The sequence below is a fragment of the Lynx canadensis genome, chromosome A2 (genome assembly GCF_007474595.2).
Source record: "Lynx canadensis isolate LIC74 chromosome A2, mLynCan4.pri.v2, whole genome shotgun sequence".
Taxonomy (NCBI): Eukaryota; Metazoa; Chordata; class Mammalia; order Carnivora; family Felidae; genus Lynx; species Lynx canadensis.
This window is the reverse complement of record NC_044304.2, coordinates 125,093,868-125,114,682: the sequence shown is the minus strand read 5'-3', so window position 1 is coordinate 125,114,682 and position 20,815 is coordinate 125,093,868. Positions and strand designations below refer to the sequence as shown.

Below are 20,815 nucleotides of genomic sequence, written 5' to 3'. Positions count from 1 at the left end.
TAACTTTTATGCTTAGACTAAATCCAACAATTCATAGAAGTATTAAAAGAACTTGTAATTCTAATATTGCACACACATGCTCACCTCTCTCCCTGTGTGGTTGTTTCCCTTGCATTTGTTCTTGTGCATACACTCTGGTGGATCTTTTGGTATTGAGGAAATTGTATGATTTTGTTTCCTTTGTATTAATACTTTCATATATCCACTCCAGTCCCTTCTGTTGGTTTCCTACTGAGAATTATATTGAACTTAGTTTCTTCTTGCCTGGTCACTACTCCCCCCCCCATTTCTTTTGTAATACTATAATCAGTGACGTTATTTTACTTCCCATGTACTCTCCCCTCTGACCCCTGTTTTAAGAGATCCATTGTATCTGAATTGTCTACACATGTAACCACTCATGCTACTCTGTCACTGTTATATCTGTTACATCCTTGTCATAGTTCTGTAGGTTGGTGTTTTTAACACTGTGTGTTCTGGCATTGAAGCCTCTCCTGCCATTTCTCTATTGTGTGAAGCTTGCTCTCCAATGGATTCCTCAGGAAGGGCCATAGGAACAGTAATCCCTGAGTTTTTACGTGGTCAAATATTCTATCAGTGGCTTATATAAGTGAAATTCTGGCTAGATTCAAAATCTTTGGCTTTTTTTTTTTTTTTTGTATTTTTGTATTTTTCCTTGAGTGTCTTTTTAAAAATATTTATTTATTTATTTATTTTGAGAAAAAGAGAGAGAGAGATACACAAACAGGCTCCATGCTGTCAGTGGGGAGCCTGACTTGGGGTCTGAACTCATGAACTGTGAGATCATGACCTGAGCCAAAATGAAGAGTCAGACGCTTAACTGACTGAACCACCCAAGCGCCCCTAAAAAATACTTTTAAAACAAAGTTTTTGAATGTATTTTTAAAATTGTTTGAATTCTTTGTTAAATTGTTAAATACTTTTAACACAGTTTTGACACATTGCCTTTTTAAGGTAAACACCTGTATTTCACACCTTTTCTTATATTTATTGTTAGTTGTTGATAGCAAATGTCTAAATTTTAAATGATAAAATAGTTTTGGATATATGATTTTTGCCTAGACATAGGTCTAGACAAAGACATAATGTAAAATTTACAAATTAGAAATACATACATTTTAAAATATTAAGTACTATGCAAATGCTTGTAAATAGTAAAATAAAACCATAAAAATCTCCTTTTAATGGGACTTCTAACTGAAGTATGCATTTTGGGTTAATAAATTATCAAAATTACTTTCTAATACAGAATAACAAGTGAGAAAATTGGACTAATGAGAGGGAAAATCAGAAAATACTACTTTGTAAAATTAAAATGTATCAGTGTTTTTAATATGATTAAAGCTAGATTTCTCTTGATAAACATATTTGGGAAAATGTACATTATTTAACTCAATAATATAGTGTTATTTTTGTGAAGGTAAATGTTGGTGGTAAGCAAATCAATTGCAATTTAGAAATTTCAAGCCCAGAATTGTTTAAAAGTGTGACTTCAAATAATTGAAATATATATAGGATTGCAGTGTGTAAGGCTTTGGTATTAAATGTTTCTGTAGCTTTTTCTCTGTTATTAAGAAAATGCAAAAATGTTTTTATTTCTCTTGTAAACATTGGTCATTACTGTGTGTGTGTGTGTGTGTGTGTGTGTGTGTGTGTGTCTGTGTGTGTGTGTGTGTGTGTGCGTGTGTGTCTTAGTGTGTCTTAGTGTATCTTAGGATCATGGTTACGATTTTTATCCCCCACCAAATGTACAGGAAATGCTCATGCTGTTTAAAGTTAGAGTCCTGCTGACCTTAGGCAAATGTTAAGTTGAGCTCTGTAGTTGGAAACGCTGTGTACAAAAAGTGAACAGTAATCTTCCTAGTCACGTTTTATACTTACCAGTGTTCGTGTTTTCAACTCAGCATTTTAGGGATGTTTGTTTCTATGGAAATGCATCTTCATTTTTACGATGGGAGTCAATGGGTATATTGGACTGATGCTCATGTTTCTCACTTATACTTTTTGAAATGAAATTTTGTCTGAAAATATTTTCCTCTAACAAAACATCTCTTTGAATTGCAGACTCCTCTGAGGTATACAAAGACACTGTTGCTTCCGGTTGTTCTGGTTGTGTTTATTGCAATCGTTAGAAAGGTATGTTGATTTGATTACTTAAGAGCTCTTTTTTATAATAAAACATTTTGTTGTTTCTATCCTAGTAGTTAAGTAAACTAGGTTACACGTTAATATGACACAATACATCATATGGATTTGTTGAAACGTTTTCTGTATTTTCTTAATTACAGCCCTTGATGAACATTATAAACCTTAAAAACATTCTATCTGCCAGCATAAAATAGACATAGGAAAAGGATGGCTCGGGTTTTGATGGTCATGCATTTTGAAAGACATGATCAAAGAGACCATATTGACCCAGATACAGTTATTTTTGTCTTTGTAAATTACTACTGACTGACTTTTAACTTTATGTAATATTTTCTAAAATATTTAATGTATGCCTTTCTAAGTCATTTGTGCAGTTCTCACTAACCCCTGGATTGAGTTTATTATTATTGATCAAAAGGAAAAGATAGAATACTAACAGTGTATTACCAACATCGATAAAATTGTTAGACTTCCAACTTGGCTTTGATAATGAAATTCTAAGCCCAGATTTAAATCAGGTCAGGGAAGTTCCAATCTTTAGCAAAGAGCAGGTGTGATATTCTCTTTTTTCTTGTAAGAGTTGGTGAATTCTGTAATTGCAAGTGTTTTAAGAGAATAAATAAAGATTAATCTATTATCAAAAAACAGATGATAGATCCTAAAAGTTTTCTGATTTGTAGTTAGTGATTTCTGGGTTAACAGAATGTCGTGTATTTGTAGAATATTCTGTACTATGGTTATTGTTCACATTATATATTTGTACTCTCCCTAGCCATATCACGTGTGTTATTTCACCTGCTTATTTGACAGCTCTGTACGGTACACAGATATTGCCCCCATTTTGACAGATGCAGAATTAGAAGATCATAGAAGTTGTTACCAGCCTCACATCATGTACATTAAAAAGCAAGGAAGGAATAAGAATCAGACTCTGCACCTTTCCCTCCTTCTTGGGTGTAGTGTAGCATTCAGCTTTGTAGTTGCACCAGCTTTTCAAATCTAATGAGTTTGTGGTCAGTTTCTGCTATATGCCAGGCTCTGTGCTTCCTTTGCACTTTTGCATACTTTGTGTAGGTGTGCAGCTAGTAGGTAAATCAGAAAGTACCAACGTTGGCAATCCAGAATCCATTAAAAAGGCAGCAACCTGGATGGCTAGAGATGACAAAAGCAATTACATCAGGTTAAAAAAGCTGAGATGTTTGATTTAAAGAAGGATTCATTTGGACAAAAGATAATTATTTTCAAATATTTAAAGCCTACCCCTTGGAAATACGATTACACTCATTCTGGCTCCTTAGAATTATGGCCAATTCTACGAGGTTGGACTTTGGACCAGAATTGATCTGGACTGACAAAGTGTTGTAGATTCAAGCAGCAGTTGGGTGGTTCTTCCAAGGGCTAGATTAAAACGTGCAAGCAGTGTCCAAGAGGGCATCCATACTGGGGATAGGATTTCAGATTAGATGACCTTACCTGGCTGCTAACTGTGCAAACCCAGTGTTTAGTTAGTTGTGCTTATCAGTCTCTGAGGCAGTTGTCTGGGTATATGGGGTATATGTGCATGATTAAGAAGAGGCATTGCTAGTGACCTTGGCATGGTGGAGTTCACTGAATGTGGACTGGAAGCCAGAAGGTCAGGTTTCACGACCTATTAATGCTTCCTAGTTGTTGTCCACCTTCCAGGATATCATCTAATCCATCTGAGCCCATTGCTCATGTACGAAATGAAGATAAGAAAATCTATTTGAACAGGGTTGTTGGGTATTAGATATATGATCAAGTACTGTACAAATGTAAGATTAGGTTGTTGTAGTTATTATTTCCTGAGTCATCTCTTATCCCTATACTTATATTTTTAAGTAGAGTTTGAAAATTTAGAGGATGCTTGAGTTACAATTTTGTTTTTCCCAAAACAACTCTTCTTAAGTGTTAAAAAATCTATTTGCAGATTATTAGTGACATGTGGGGTGTCTTAACTAAACAACAGACACAAATGAGGTAAGTATGCTATTAATCATTTTGTTACATTATCTATTAAATAGATATCTACAAGGTATTAATTTTATAATTCATGTGGTGTGGTACACTCAACATTTGATCATGGATGTTTTCGATTGTTGTCATTCCCCTTCTTTGCTTTTCTCATGATCCCCTATCCATGCAGAGCTCAGTAAATTACTTATTCATACCTCAGATTCCATCCATACAATCTGATATTAGGCCTACACATAATCTGTACTTGAAGGACACAGCTTTGTGCTTCAGTTTATCAGGGAAAATAAATTATTCTGTTGTTGGTTCTAGGACCAATGGACTGGACTGCCTTTTGAGAGAAGAGCAGGGAAATAGAAAACTGATTCCATACTTTACTTTTTACACAAAATAAATTCCAGATGGAATAGAGATTTAAATGTAGGAAAAAACCCAAAACCCCAATATTAAGCAAGAGATTATTTTAGGACTCTTAGGATGAGAGAGGCCTTGTTAAGTATGACATAAAACCTGTACGCTAAAAGGAAAGACTGAAAAGGCTGACTAGATAAATATTTTGGTTTGATGAGATACTTGTAAGCATTGTTCAGAGAAAAAGACAAATTGGGTACAATAGTCACAATATATGACAAAGGACAAATGACTCATGTATAAAGGACTTCTATGAATTAACAGGAAAAATGCTAAAACCCTATTGGAAAATGAGTGAAGTACACAAAAGAGGCAATTGAGAGAAAAATAAATTGTCACTTTCCCTTTTCCCACCACACTCATGTCCCCTGGACCTCCTTGCTGCTCTGTAACCGTGGCCAGTTGCTTCCTGCCTGGCAGTTTTGCACTGTTTGTACCCCAAGGCTGTAATTGTGCCTCTGCTCCCCACAGCTTGGCTCTGCATGTGGCCAATTCCTTTAATTCTTGTTTAAATGTTACCTCCTTCAAGAAGCCTTTCCTGACCATCACTTCCCTGTAGATTCCTTGTCTCCTGGCTTGTTATTCTTCATCATCATATGCCCTTATCTTCCTCTCTCCGAATTTATCACCATTTATACTTGAACATCTCCTATGGCACTGCCATTCTCCCCCACATCTCTCTTCTCTGATCACGGTGTCTTTGTACTTAGCCCATTAAGGACTACTTCCTACTATAGGGTTATGCACTATCTTTCTCTTTGCCTCAAGTGCTCTTCCTGAGGGTTGCTCAACCTCAAACTCTCTGCTTCTTCAGGCCTTGCTCAAATGTCACTCAGTGACCCCATTGATTGCTATACGCCTTCCCCACCATTCCCTGCATCTTTTGCCCTGTTTTCACTCTCTCCACGGTACTTCTCACTGTTTGACAAATGTTTACTTACTTGCATTTTGTTTCTCCCTTTACTATATGTAAGTTCTATGAGGGCAAAGATTTTTTTCCCCATCTTATCTACTGCTGTGTCTCCAGTGTCATCGGTGCTCAGTGGGATTGAGGATGGATAGGTTTGTACCTTGTAGTCCTGAGGGGTTCATTTTAGTACGGAGAGACAGATGATAATAAGAAACCAATAAATGAACATCTTTGAGGAGATAAAGCAGGGAAATGGAGTAGGAGTGATTATGGAGAGGGGTGGCACGAGACCAGAGGGAGATGCAGGGACCTCTAAGCGTACATCTTTTCTCAGGAAAATTAAAGCTGTCAAGTAGAACTAAAGAGGGAATTTTGTGGCTATTTGTATATTCCAGAACCACTGATGAAAAAATCTTTTATGTGGTTTCCTAAATTATCTCTATAGCAGCCCCAGCTTGGGGGGGACCTCAGGTGGGGCTCCTCTCCCTGGGGATGAGAAGCAGGGGAACAGAAGTATGAAGTCTTCAGGGTTCCCTTCACTTCCCTCCCTGCTTTAGCAGGACATCACAGGGAGGGACCTGCTACACCACGGTGTCCCTTTTGTTGGCCCAGGAATTGTCCCTGTGGTCAAATGTGCAAGGTATGCTCCAAGGTCAATTTTTTAAAAATAAACTGTCTTTTAAAAGATTATGGCACCAGTTTGGGTTCATAACTTTGTAATTTTTGTTTACATATATATGTCCTTGGAATATTACAGAAATTGTAAAACTTGTATTTGTAAGATAAAAATGCAAATAATTGAAGTGCTTCAACAATGATTCAACAGTAATATTTCTTATTCCATTTCAGAAAACACCAGTTTGATCATGGAGAGGTAAAGACTTAATATTACTAAAACATACTTTATTTCAATGTGTGTGTGTGTGTATGTATGTATGTATATATATATATATGTGTATATATATATATATGTGTGTGTGTATATATGTGTGTGTGTATATATATGTGTGCGTGTGTGTGTGTGTGTGTGTACACACACTTTTTTTCTTTCAGTTCCAGTTTCTAAGTATTGGTATTTGTCACTAATCATCTTCAAAATAGGCCTGTATGTGTTTTTATGAGACTGTTACAAACATGACCATTCATTTGTTAAAACCGTTAAGTAGGAAACCCATTTGGTCTGCTCTGATCATCCTCAGAAGATCCAGTTTATTGCTAAATGCATGTGGAGTGTCTTTTGCTTGACTGGAGATGGCTTTCCTCTCTACTCACCTTGCCCTGAGGCTTTGGAGGTGTGACTGGTTGCTCCTGCCATCTCCTGGTGGTTTCACTTGTTTATCTTTTTTTCTTTCTTGTTTTGTTTTGTTTTTACTTGAGATCTAATTGACATGTAACCTGATATTGATTTCAGGTGTATGGCATAAGTAATCAGATTTGTAGACATTGTGAGATGATCACCACAATAAGTCTAGCTAACATCCATCACCATACATAGTTACAAAATAATTTTTTTTCCCCTGGGATGACCTTTAAGATCTACTCTCTTAGCAACAGCATGGTGACTATAGCTGATAATACTGTATTGCATATTTCTGCCTGGTTTTGATGGCTCTTCCAAGGCAGACTCTGGGATCTTAAATAGTACTTACTTTTGTTTACCGCTTTCCTGTGTTAATCTGATGGTATCATCAAGGTAGATTCAGAGATGTGGGCTTTGGTAACTATGGACTTAACCCTGAGCAGAATTCTAGAACAACTTGCTTTAGTGACTTTATCATTTTAGGCTTTTAATAAAATGGAGAGGTTTGAAAGTGAACTTGTAGACTCGTTTATTTCAGAAGTCAAAGTATTGTTGCGAAGCAAAAGTACTCTTCTGGATATTCATCTATTTAACAATATATTAAACTGTAGGAGTAAAAAATATTTTCTCTTTCTTTCAGCTAGTTTATCATGCATTGCAACTGTTAGCATATACAGCCCTCGGTATTTTAATTATGAGACTAAAACTCTTCTTGACCCCACACATGTGTGTTATGGCTTCTTTGATCTGTTCAAGACAGGTAAGATCGTTATGTTGGTGTTGTAGTTGCTATGATCACTTTACCCCAGCCTATGTCATTGAATGACCCTGAAATAATATTGAATAACTCAAAATTCTTTAAATTGTCATAAAGTTCTTCATGGATTTATATTAATCGTTCATAAAGGGTAAGGGCCAAAACAGGTCATTTATCCTTCTAACTTCTAAGACATTCCTTGGCATACAACAGACACTCAAATAGTACAGGCTGAATTCATGAATGATCCCTACAGATGTTGATAGAAAGCAGAGCGTCATTGTAGAAATATTTTTTTGTTGTTTTGACATTCCTATCACATAGAATTCTAGCCAGTGATTTCAAGTTACAGTTGCTTTCAAATAGATGTTCTTTTTCAGTATCAAGCTTAAAAAAATATTTTTCTCATTTGAGTGTACATTTGTATGCACATCCCTGCCTTTTTAAAATTTAGTGTAAGCCATTTTGGTTATTTGCTGCTTATTTTCCCTGGATAACTGTGTCCTTGCTCTGTATTCACAGATTGATGCTTCTGCATCGTCTCACCTTTTCATCAACCAATTAGCCAAGGTCCAGCAGCAGTACCTCTTTTAAATTTAACAAATATTTACTAAGCATCTATACCATACTCTAAGGATGAGGGTAGAATGGCATGATAGAAAAATCAAGAAGAAATAATATATATCTGCCCTCAAGAGGCTTGAAATCTAACTCTAAAGACATAGAGAAATTAAGGAGAGAATAATAGGGGTAAAGTGTTATTATTGAGTGTGGACTATTAAAATGGAAAAATCAGCTAGCCTCAAGTTTCCCAATCAGAATGTTGGTGTTGTGTTAAAGAGGGACAGCTCTCTAGACACCTACCTGTCTTGGTATGAAGCTGCTGTTCCTGATTCCTCCGGGCTGGGCAGGAAAGGAGGCTGGCAGGAAGCCCGCACCATGACTGAAGATAGAGAGCATGGCCCCAGGATGGCTTCACAGGTGTGGGACCTTTGCAAACGCACGAGGGCCCACACTCAGAAGGACCCTACATCTAGTTGGGTGCTCTTCTGTTGGTCTTTGGAACTTCTAAATACTTTTTAAACGAGAGACCCTACCTTTTCTTTTTGCATTGGGCCTGACAAATTATGTAGGTGGTCCTGGCCTTACCTGAAGCTAGAATTAGCACAAATTGAGAGAAGAACTTCTTAAATTATGTCCCACCTATGTAAGACTTATGGTAAAATTCTTTTAATCCCCCTGGTCATTGTTGCTGGAACTTTTTCGTAGGATAACTAATCATTTATCTGTGACTCTACCAGAGACTGTGTTCTTCTCTGGGAAGAACTTATGTTTATTTGATACAGGCTGCTTTGTACTAATTATCAACATATTCTTAATTTGGTTTCAGCTATTTGGATGGCTCTTTTGCAAAGTACATCCTGGTGCTGTTGTTTTTGCTGTCTTAGCAGCAATGTCAATACAGGGTTCAGCAAATCTACAAACCCAATGGAATATTGTAGGGGAATTCAGCAATTTGCCACAAGAAGAGCTTATAGAATGGATCAAATACAGTACTAAACCAGGTAAGTTTCCCTCACGGTTTCATATGCCCCTGCAAAATCTTAAACCCAACTTACTTCCAGTGGCCTTACTCTAAGTAGTGTTGCTTCTAGATTATTCAGAAAAAGAGAGATGTCAGTCTTACTTAAATGGTTTGCCAAGGAAATGTTATATATATTTTCTTAGTAATCTGTTTTGCTATTTTCCTTAAATACCAATGTTTTTTCAAAATTTATCCAAGATTTTACATTGCGAGATTTAAAATAATTTTTATTGTGCTTATTTTCCTAATGAGTTTTTAATCTTAGTCCTGCACATTCCTCCTTGAAATGAACTCATGGAGTATGGCATTTTATCCAAGGGAGATTTTGTTGTCTGAGTATCAAATGACTGAATTTTAAATCATTTTCCAGGATCCCTTGGTGCTATAAAACTTTCCTAGCCAATTTGATACTTCTTTCCCAGGGGCAGGAAAGATTTCTAAGACATTACAAAAACAAACAAACAAAGAAAACCCCAGAAATCCTCAGTGATGAAATGAGGAGGCTCTAACTTCCCAAGAAAATTGTTTATCCAGGCCAGGTTGCTGATAGCCATTTTTCCAACTTCAGTCTAGTTCTTCCATTGAATCTTTAAGTTGTTCTGGGCCTCCGTTTTTTCACCTGGGAAGTGATTGAGTTGACCCATAAGGAGACCCTTGTGACACTCACTGAGTCTCCTGAGACCTTTCCTGCTTTGCAGACGCGGTGTTTGCGGGTGCCATGCCCACAATGGCGAGTGTTAAACTCTCTGCACTTCGGCCCATTGTGAATCATCCACATTATGAAGATGCAGGTTTAAGGTTAGTACACAGTTCTCATGTTGCCCAAAACAAATTTCCCACACAAATAGTGAGCGAGGGAACCAGCAAAATAACGAGGCTGTGGTGAATGGGGATTTATAGAGTTAGGGGAGAAAACAAGGCTGAAATAAGAGGGCTGAGTTCGATACAAACTGGTAAGGCTCCACAGGGCAATAAATCTACAACCTTTTCTGCCTTTTGTACGAGGCAGCCAAATGAAATCATAGTGTGTCCTTTTTCTCCAAGTGAGCAGGGCTGCAAGCCACGTAGGTTCTTGTTAGTCATCACCGTCCTTGTGCTCCCCAGAAGATTCATTAGCCTCTAGCTTTTATTAAGGTGCCCTTTTGGCTATTTTTTCTTGAATTCTCAAGAGTCAGTTGAAACGGAATCTCATTCAAAGAAGATTTTATTCTGATTTTCACCTGTGTAGCCTACTAGAATGATCTTGGTTTTTGTTTTTTACTACTTTTCATAAGTTAGAGTATTGTGTTCTCTTTTAAAAAGGACATAGATTTAATTTTCATACAGTTTCTGGGGCTAGGTCAAGCTATCCCTGTCACTGGGTGACTCCTCTTAATGTATTCTTTGTGTAACGGTGAGACATACATTTTATAAATAAAAAAACTTTTTCATTAAAAAACCAATTTCCGCAAGCTTATTTCCAGAGCAGTTGTGTGGAATCGGTTTAGGGTTGTTTTTTGTTTTTTGTTTTTTGTTTTTTTTTGTATTTTAATCTAGGACCAAAATGGAGAGCCATTTATGCCAGTTATTGTTGCTGTCGAAGTCGGGACTGTGTTGCAGCTCTAGTGTGGTGGCCGTGTATGTGTGGCCCACCCTGCCCACACACAGCACGCCTCACTCTAATGTATGATAGAGTTATGGAGAATACGAAACAAAAACAAATGAGCCAATGAACAAAGAGACTAAGTTTGGAAAGGAAGGGGTTCATCAAAGTGCATCTCTTCTCCCAGGACTCTTGTGCTGCTTCTAAATGTCCTTTTGACCTCCCTGGGGCCCCTGAGCAGCAACTCTGAGAAGAAAGTTCTCTTGACCTGACTCTTCTGTAGACTCTTCCTTCCTGTTCCGTTCAGTGCTTTCTTCCAAGTGCGTTGACTGCATCCTTTTAATCTTGAAACTCTTTTGCCCAATTATCTTTCTTTAAAGAGCCAGAACGAAAATAGTTTACTCAATGTATAGTCGAAAAGCAGCTGAAGAAGTGAAGCGAGAATTGATAAAGTTACAAGTGAATTATTACATTCTAGAGGAGTCCTGGTGTATAAGAAGATCCAAGTGAGTATTCAACACAGTTAATATTTTATATGCATAAGACATGAAAAATTAATTCAGTCTTATGGCAAGTGCTTTACTAGTCGTATGTGTGAGATATATATAACATTTAGCAAAGTATAAGTGGAAAGAACTTTTTAGATCATTTTTTGAATTGCAATTTTTTCTTTTCTGGTCATTACGAATATGTTTCTTTTATAATGATTTGCATGTGTATCCAACCATAAAGGTATTATATTGGTACTGATTGATAATTTCCCAAATCGCTCATATTTGCCTGCGATGTTTTTAAAAACTTTTATTTAAAGTTGGATGTATTCTCTTTTAAAAAGACTTGCAGAGTCTGAAACGAAATAATGGAGAGTCTCATTGTAATGAAGTCAGACAGGCAGCTGAGAGTCAGAGCCTCCTTTGTGCACACCACGTCTCTGCACGTCACGCCATGCCCCGTGAGAGACGGGCCCCCTCCCGGCGTCCCCTTACAGTGACACTTCTTTCTTGCTGTTTCACATCTTATTTGAGTAGGAAAACAATTAACTTTACCGTGACCCACATTTTCCTGGCTTTATAGTTTTTAAAACTATTTCCACAGAGAAGTTCACTAAGCAGAGTATAGCAGAGGTTAGTAAGATCATAAAAGCAAATATGACTTGTAAACATTTAGAAACATTTAAAAACATTTAGAGATGTTGTACCTCGGTGACTACACACAGACGACTGTAGCTTCTTGCTGTTAAAATACCAAAGTGCTGGATCCATGAGGAGCACAGACATGAGCAGTTTCATTAGAAAATAAGAGTATTTGGGGCGCCTGGGTGGCTCAGTCGGTTAGGCGTCCGACTTCGGCTCAGGTCACGATCTCGCGGTCTGTGAGTTCGAGCCCCGCGTCGGGCTCTGGGCTGATGGCTCAGAGCCTGGAGCCTGCTTCCGATTCTGTGTCTCCCTCTCTCTCTGTCCCTCCCCCGTTCATGCTCTGTCTCTCTCTGTCTCAAAAATAATAAAATAAACATTAAAAAAAATTAAAAAAAAAAAAAGAAAATAAGAGTATTTTATGGAGAACTATTAATTTAAAATTCTCACTACTCTTTAAACAGAAGCCTTCAGGAGGCTGCTGTATTTGTGGCTTGATCATACTTATTCACCATGTATTTCAGTGATACAAAAGGGTGTTAAGACAAAATAATTAAATATTGACTCAGGAGTGAAAATAGTTCTGTGACATAGCCCACAAGGAAACTCAAACAACTGTTGATTACTGAATGATTTTCCAATGAATATGTCCCAAGTGACTTGAATTTAATCAAGATCTATACAAAATGTTTATGTTCTTAGAGTCATAATTTAAAAAATGTTTTATGTCCTTATAAACAGAAGAATACATATGAAATTCATATACCCACTTTTAATTAACTTTGTTACATAAATTTAGAACAAAGAAGTCATAAGCATCTCTCATAACAATTTTATGAGGATATTGTAATAAAGGAATGGTAGGCTGACATTTGCGATTAGAAGAACTTGCAAGAAGTTCTTGCAAGAAGAACTTGCAAGAAAAACTTCTTGTCAGAGATTTCCACCAGCATTGTGATCTTTATTGCCAAGGGCTTTGCTCCCTAGTTCGATTATCATCCTGAGGCACTTATAGGTTACTGGAACATAAAAATAATGTTTTATGACCTTTTTGTTCCCATGCTGATGATGAGCCTTGATTCAAGATTCTTCATTTCTTCCCCCAGATCTTGCATAGTATTTTAAATATGTGTAAGTCGCAGAGATTGGGGCACTTTATATTCTTTTTTTTTAATTTAATTTTTCTTTTACGCTTATTTATTTTTTGAGAGACACAGAGAGACAGAGCACAAGTTGGGTAGGGGCAGAGAGAGAGAATCCGAAGCAGGCTCCAGGCTCCAAGCTGTCAGCACAGAGCCCGACGTGGGCCTCGAACTCACAAACCGTGAGATCACGACCCAAACCGAAGTTGGACACTCAACCGACTGAGCCACCCAGGCGCCCCAAAGGCATTTTATATTCTAAGATGTTGATGGAACTCCTTGGATTTGCATTGCTGTAGTAGTCTCATGTTCTGATGGGCAGATTACTGTTTTATACACAAGAAGGGATGAAAGACAAATTTAGGAAGTATGGCAACAAATCTTGCTCACTAAACAAGGTCAGCAGTAAATTCGCTGGCTTTGGATCCTCTCCATTTAGCGCCCACTTCTGGGCACCAAGACTGAGAGTTTGGGGTGGGAGTGCGTGCTCGATCTTCCTGTCTGGATCTTGACTTGCCCCTGTTTTTTTTTCTGGCAGGAGTGGAGAGAAGGAGGCTAAAGAAGTGACTTTCTCTAATCTGTTTTCCGCACTCAGTAACTAAAACAGTACTCTCCTTTTACTACAGGATTTAAGCCAGACTGATACTAAATCTCAGGAAACCTTAGACAGGTGCACTCTGCTTAAACCTTGAAACAAAACACAAGCTGTGCTTTCTGTTTTGCCAGGGAAGCAAATGGGGAACTCAGAAGAGGAAAGGGAATAAGAACTAATATTTAGTGCAGTCGGAAGACTGCATTTCTTGACAGAACTTTCTACCAGGACTAGGTAGAAATGCCTTTAATGCCTTGGCCCCCACTGTCCATTTCAGTTATGCCTGAGACATTTGTAGGTTACTGGAACAGAAAAGTTTGTCAGAACAGGGGGAGTAAATGGAGAACTCAAAGAAAAGGAAGAAGAAAAGGAAGAGGGACCTAATATTTATCTAGCACTTAATCTGTGCCCAGCATGTTGGTGAGCCCTACATTTATGTGATCTCATTACCAGTGGCTTTATTTTTAATTTTTGTTTTATAAAGTTTCTTTATTTTTGAGAGAGAGAGAGGTGGAGAGAGGGGGACAGAGGATGCAACGTGGGCTCTACGCTGGCAGCAGAGAGCCCAGTGCAGGGCTCATACTTACTAACCATGAGATCATGACCTGAACCAAAGTCAGATGCTCAGCTGGCTGAGCTACCCAGGCGCCCCACCAGTGGCTTTAATTGTGTGGCTTGATTATTCCTTAAATACTTGACACCCCATGTTCAAATACAAGTACGAAAATATACTCAAATGCAAGTTGTAGATGAGTTTTTAATTAACTATTTTCTTCTCAGTTCTCTGCTTTCTATCTCATTAATTCCGATAATAGAGTTGACATAAAATTAAAACACATGAATTCAGAAGAAAATTATTCCCATTTTCAATAATGCTATTTAAAGACCTCGCTGGCTGACTTGGGGGAGCTCCAGTACACGCAGATAAGTACTAAAGGATGTTACACTCAGGCAGACAGAGCTCACAAAGGCAGCTCTTACCTTCTCTTTTTCCTGCAAACAGTTGAGCTCAGGAACTGGGTAGTTTTCTACTGCCTGTATGTTTCGCTCTCTACTACCCATGGCCTGCAGTGTGGCAACAGTTTGTCCTTGGCATGTGTCAGAAAATTAAATGGCTTAGAAAACCTAAGCCCTCTCATTTTATCATATATGCTCGGTGTTGGTAGAATCTAGTGAACAGCCTTTGTGGGAACACTCACTGGGAGATAATGTGATAGAGGCAAAGTGAAAATTGTGTAGCCCTGTGATGTGATAATAATGCTGCTTCTAACTTGCAATTGGGGCACCTGGGGGGCTCAGTCAGTTAAGTGTCCGACTTTGGCTAAGGTCATGATCTCACGGTTTGTGGGTTTGAGCCCCGCATCGGGCTCTGTGCTCACAGCTCAGATCCTGGAGCCTGCTTCAGATTCTGTGTCTCCCTCTCTCTCTACTCTTCCCCTGCTTGCACTCTGTCTTCTCTCTCTCAAAAATAAATAAACATTAAAAAAATTTTTTTAATTTAGCTTGCAGAAAGATATAGGCACAAGAATGTTTATATCAATGTCATTTTATAATGGCAAAATGAGAAACAATTAAAATATCTACCCATAAAAGAGTGGCTAATTAATAGGTGTACTAGCAACTATTAAAAAGAATGAAGTAGGTCTTTAGGTACTGAGGTAGGAAAATGGCCACATTTTATTGTTAAGTGAGGAGTTCCAGAATAATCTCTTGTTTGTAAAAGCAGCCCAGGAGCATCTATATACATAAATCTGTCCATTCCTATATTTGTATGTGTGTGTCTGAAGTTGAATTAAAAAGGTCTAGCTGAGGGTTGCCTGGGTGGCTCAGTCAGTTAAGCGTCCAATTCTTGGTTTCAGCTCAGGTCATGATCTTGCGGTTCATGAGTTCGAGCCCCACATGAGGCTCTGTGCTGATAGTATGAAACCTGCTTGGGATTCTCTCTCCCTCTCTCTCCCTGCCCCTGCCCCACTCACTCTGTCTGTCTCTCTCTCTCTCTATCTGTCTCTCTCTCAAAGATAGATAAATGCACTTAAAAAAATTTAAATGGGTGTAGCAGAATGTATGCTGGATTGTTTACACAGGTCACCTCTGAGAAATGGCTTTGGAAGTGACAGTGACTTTCATTTTTTTATTTTTGATAGGCCTATATTTTGACACTTTTTGGATGATTAGTCAGTTTCAAATTAAAGATGTTATTGAGAAGAAAAAGGCATGTGCTGCCTGCCCCATAGTAGAGGTAGGGAAGCGGGGCTGCACTTGGGGATTAAAAAGACATGTTGGAAATGTTTCTTTCTCATAAAGTGAAGCAACTATGACAAAACATAAGCTGTTGTCAGTTCTCTATAATTATTCTGTACTGTGTATTTTTTCTGTTTTTGTTTGTTTGTTTGTTTGTTTTAATTTCTCAAATAGCACATAGGAGATTGTGAACTCCCTTTTGCCCTTTTTGTTTTTGTTGATATTTTCCCAGAGTCCAAGCCAGTTGTCTTAGAGGAAAGGTCCCATGTCTGGATTTGTCTAATTCCTTCCTTGTGATTAGATTCAGTTTGGCAAATTGTGGCAAGATTATGACATCAGAGGGGTTGTATACTTTCTATTGTGTCACATCAGGAGGTAGAGATCACTTTGTTCTATCATTGGTCATGCTAAGTTTGATCACCTGATCTCTCTATATTAAGGAGGTACATCTCCTATAGAATTAATAGGAAACCTGTAGAGATACTTAGAGGCCATTTGTTTATCCTCTTTCTCAACAACCTTTCACCAGATAGTTCTTGCATCCAGTTTTGACTCTTGCCTGAATCCATTATTACATTGGTGATTATAAAACAGGTAATATAGATTTGAAAGTGGTATGCCAGGTACTGATCGATAGGGGTAAGGATGGATTTGACAAATAATAAATCATATGGGACACCTGGGTGGCTCAGTCGGTTGAGTGTAGACTTTGGCTCAGGTCATGATCTTATGGTTTGTGGGTTCGAGCCCCTCATCGGGCTTTGTACTGATGGCTCAGAGCCTTCTTCAGATTCTCTGTCTCCCTCTCTCCCTGCCCTGTCTTGCTCACTCTCTCAAAAATCAATAAACATTAAAAAAAAATTGCTTTAAATAAAAATGTCCCTAGAGTTGCTGGGCTATCTATATGGAAAAAATTAAAATTAAATCTCTGCCTCACACCGTACAGAAAGATTAATTCCAGATGAGTTATAAGTCTAGCTGTGAAAAGCAGACTCTAAAACTTTCACAGAAGAACACAATGATATGTGTGATATGATATAACATATCTCATGATATGTTATAGGGAAGGATTCCTTGAACAAGACATGGAAATCATAAGTCCTAAAGAAAATACTGACATTTTGGAATATAATAACATAAAAATCCTCAATGTAACAAAAGCCAAAAAGAAAAAAGAAATTTGTGAACCCTAGTGAAAGCCAGCAGTTATATCTGTAACACTGCTTTAGATGTAAAATAAATGTTAAAGCCATCTGCAGAAGTTATTGGGACTGATACCACATAATATCAATTTCACTTCTGTTCTTCATAAACTATATTGCTTTTAAAATTTAATTGTGAAAAAAATAAAATTTAATTGTGCATTTAGCTAAAGACTTGAACTGAACACCACTGGGTTTTCTTTAAGTTGACTCATTCTAGGAGACAATAGTGGGAAGTTGCATAAATGTGAACTAAGCATATCTGCCAATTATAATTTTTAAGTCAATATAACATACCTCTGTCTGTGTTCTGGGCACGGTGCTAACTAGGTACAGTCTTTCTCTCTGAGTCCTCATAACCCATACCCACATCATGGTTATTCCCCATTTGACAAATCTGGAGAGAGACTGTGAGCTCTCCAACACCACATCCTTGCTAAGCCAACTGTTGCAGAATTGAAGCAAGATCTGTCTTACCCCACCACCTGCATTCGTGTATTTTGTACGTCTGTTTCCTTCTTTATAGTCCACTTGCTGCGTTCACCTTGTTCTAAAGAGAATTTATGGCAGCTTAAATAAATATAGATAACTATAACAGGATTTTTTAAACTAAGTGAATTTACATAGAAAAAATGAAACGAGGGCAGGAATAGAAAAAGTGTGCTCTGCTTCATCTGCCGTGTATCATGTACTTTGATTTTTAATCTGTACATTAATTTTTCTAGGCCTGGGTGCAGTATGCCTGAAATCTGGGATGTGGAAGACCCTGCTAATGCTGGGAAACCTCCCTTATGTAACCTCCTGGTGAAGGATTCCAAGCCACACTTCACCACTGTATTCCAGAACAGTGTTTACAAGGTCTTAGAAGTTATAGAAGAGTGACTGCTGCCTACAGAGAAGTACATCAGTAATGGTTTTAATGTTTTGCTAATAATTCATGCCTTGTTTTTAATTCAAATCCCAAAAACTTTTGTAGGTAACTGTTTTCAAATAGAAAACATTTCGTGTGGTCAATTTGAATGTCGTTCTGATTGTAAAGATACTTAACACCTTAATCAGTTGGTTACTATTTCAATGCACCCCTTAAAATTTGCTATGCAAATGAGTATATGTTTGTACCTGACTTAAATATTTGTTCTAAAGTGAGCGAGCAAAGCTACTTGTGTAAAAAACATGATGGCTCACGGCAAGGATGATATGAAAGTATCGTGAGCTCTGAACTATGTAGGGGCTGATTTTAGTTTATGGACTATTGATGCCCCTTGCTTCTTTTTCTGCCTCTTGCTCTCGTCTTTTGGACATTTCAGTGATTGTCATAAGCTCCTCAGTCGTGTCGGCCCCTGTCATCAACTTCCGTGAGAGCAGATGGGGCAGACATGGGTATTTGCTATGTGGAATGATCTGTTGATTTCACTTCTTCACGTTCTGCTGTGTCTTGTTGCTCTTGTTAATGAAGCATTTTCTGCCCATTACTAATCCAGATTCTTGGACCTAGTGGTCAGGACCAAATTCTTCTAACCACCAACCATGTGACAGCGTGTCTGCTCTCTCTCCTTCTCTCCCGCTTTCTCTCCCAGCATTCTTTGTCAAATAAGTGTTATTTACTCATTTAGTTGCTTAGAAAGTACTTATTCTTGGTTAAAAAAATTTAATGGCAGTTGTGTACGTTTCTCATTTTTAGTATTATTCAGATGTTTATATTTTAATACCTTTAAACCATTTACAGAATTTTTCATGTTTAATTGTAGTTTTAAGAACCACTATTTTGAATGACTCAAATGTAGTGCATTTGAGTAGGCATAGTTTACAGTGGAATAGTAGATGTAGTATGTGTAGTTTTTCTTTTACTATTAAGATACAATAAAACGTGACTAATTTTTCTGTCGGAAAAGTAAATGAATAACGAGAAGTGAATGGAGTTTTTATATTTTACTTTTTAAATTGCCTGTCTTTAGTAAGACAAAGCCTTAAGCCTTATGTTATAATTTTGATCCCCAAAACTATCATTTCAGTACAAAGGAATGAATATATTCAGCCTTCCTCTTTATTTTTTTTCCCTTCCTATTTATTTTTATTTTGAAAGAGTCCCCAACCTGCTCCGAATTCTTAGTATGAATTTTGTTTCTTAGAAGTTAATTTGTGTGAAATGAGATTCTTCAAAACAGCGAATCCTCATAGTTCTGAGAAACGGTTTTAAGATTTTAAATTCTAAGCAAACCATGACTCTGACGGACTACACATTTAATTATACAGTGTTCTCTTTATTAACCGCAGGCAGATTAACCTCACTGTGGACTGTCCTTGAGACCTGAGTCCTCAGGGATGGCTTCCGGTGCCCACTGCTGGGAGCCACTGAAGAGCTGTTCCCTTTCTGCCTTCTCACCAGAGCCCAAGGACGAGCCTGGTCTGGGGGAAGCACTAGCTTGCTTAGAGCAGACAGCTGCAAGGACAGCCTGGGCTGGCGACCGTGCAGCCCCCGGCCTGCCCCAGAGCCCGCCTTCCCGGGGAGCCTCCTTCCGGCCGGCCGGAGCTTCTGTGCCAGTGTCTTCAGGTGCCCGCCCCCTCCTCCTCGCTTGCTGGGTGACTTTTATTTCTTGGGCTTTTTGCCAGTTTCAGAAAATAGGGAAGCAGCTGGGGAGTTGTGGACTGGGAGTAGAATTTGAGCAATGATGCAGCAATCCAGAAAAATGGCAAGAGGGCACCTGAGGCCGAGGTGGCTGAGGGTCGCGGTGGGAGGGAGGAGGGAAGCGTGCTCCGCTCTGTGACTGTTCTGCACCAAATATGGCTGTTTTGTACCTCCAGCGGTTACAGGTTTTTAAAAATTGTACTTTTAAAGCCATTCTTTATCCTCCCCACCCTCCGATAATTCCCTTCCCAATAAGTTCCCATGTAATGATTGGAGATTCTGTACAGGAAAAACATGAAAGTGCTGTTTTGATTGTTTTGTATGCTGGGAAAAGTTAAAAGTGGGCAAGTTAGTTTTTTTTTCTTCCCCACCCCCAAAGAATCCTTTTGTAATGGCATTTATTAACGTGACTCCACCAGCAAGCTATGATTATATTTCAAGCCAGTGAGTTTCGAACAGAGGCCTTGGGCTGCACTGCACACTCAGCCTTGGTCACATCTGGTAGCAGCCGGTGCTGTAGATTATAAGTATCTTTTATGGCAAAGTAGAATAGTAGTAGTTTCGATATACATGACAAAACAGTATTAAAGCTCAGTATTTTACTCATTTTTTAGCATTTAAAAATATTTTTGCTTTAGTGTGAGGAAGGTAAGGTTGGGCAGAGAGGCGATAAAAATAGCCGTTGCCGTGACAAAAAAGAAACAAAGTTGGGGCAGGATTTCTGTGAGATAAGCCTCTAAAACTGCTTAGCAGAAGACGGATTGTATTAAACTAGAACAATGATACTAAGGAGAACATGAAAGGATGTATCAGGAATAAAGTGATATTGCATAGAAGTATTGTATTTTTATGAATTTTATGCCAGTTGTTTTACATGTACTATGTATGTTAAATAAAAAAGATCATGAAAAGTATAGAAGGTGGGTTTTTTTAATTATTATTTTCATCTCTGCCTTGATTGTTGACATGTTCAGCCTCATTCTCTATAGTCAGATAACCATGAACTCGTTTGTGGGAGACTGCAGTCCTGAATAATGGGGAAGGGATATAACACTGGGGTCCGTGAAGCTGCTTACTCCTCTTTGTTGGTGGCAGTGTAGGTACTGGGGTTACCCATACTCTTCTTCTATTTATGCTGTTACAGATTCACATTACTTTATCATTTACATCAAG

General features: G+C 38.1%; 1 protein-coding gene across 7 annotated transcripts in view; it reads left to right on the top strand.

The window, feature by feature from the left end:
* Window positions 1-20,558, top strand: part of DPY19L1 (dpy-19 like C-mannosyltransferase 1) — a 106,124-nt gene extending 85,566 nt beyond the window's left edge. For 5 of the 7 annotated variants that reach the window (XM_030308216.1, XM_030308217.1, XM_030308211.1 and 2 more), the window contains 8 exons: window positions 2,086-2,157; window positions 4,118-4,167; window positions 6,332-6,356; window positions 7,423-7,542; window positions 8,930-9,104; window positions 9,823-9,922; window positions 11,087-11,212; window positions 17,742-20,558. In XM_030308216.1, the coding sequence (XP_030164076.1) occupies window positions 2,086-2,157; window positions 4,118-4,167; window positions 6,332-6,356; window positions 7,423-7,542; window positions 8,930-9,104; window positions 9,823-9,922; window positions 11,087-11,212; window positions 17,742-17,898 (825 nt within the window). In that variant the 3' untranslated portion in view covers window positions 17,899-20,558. The remainder of the gene's footprint in view (window positions 1-2,085; window positions 2,158-4,117; window positions 4,168-6,331; window positions 6,357-7,422; window positions 7,543-8,929; window positions 9,105-9,822; window positions 9,923-11,086; window positions 11,213-17,741) is intronic. The other 2 variants (XM_030308213.1, XM_030308212.1) reach the window with 2 other exon arrangements.
* The last annotated feature ends 257 nt before the right edge of the window (window positions 20,559-20,815 follow it).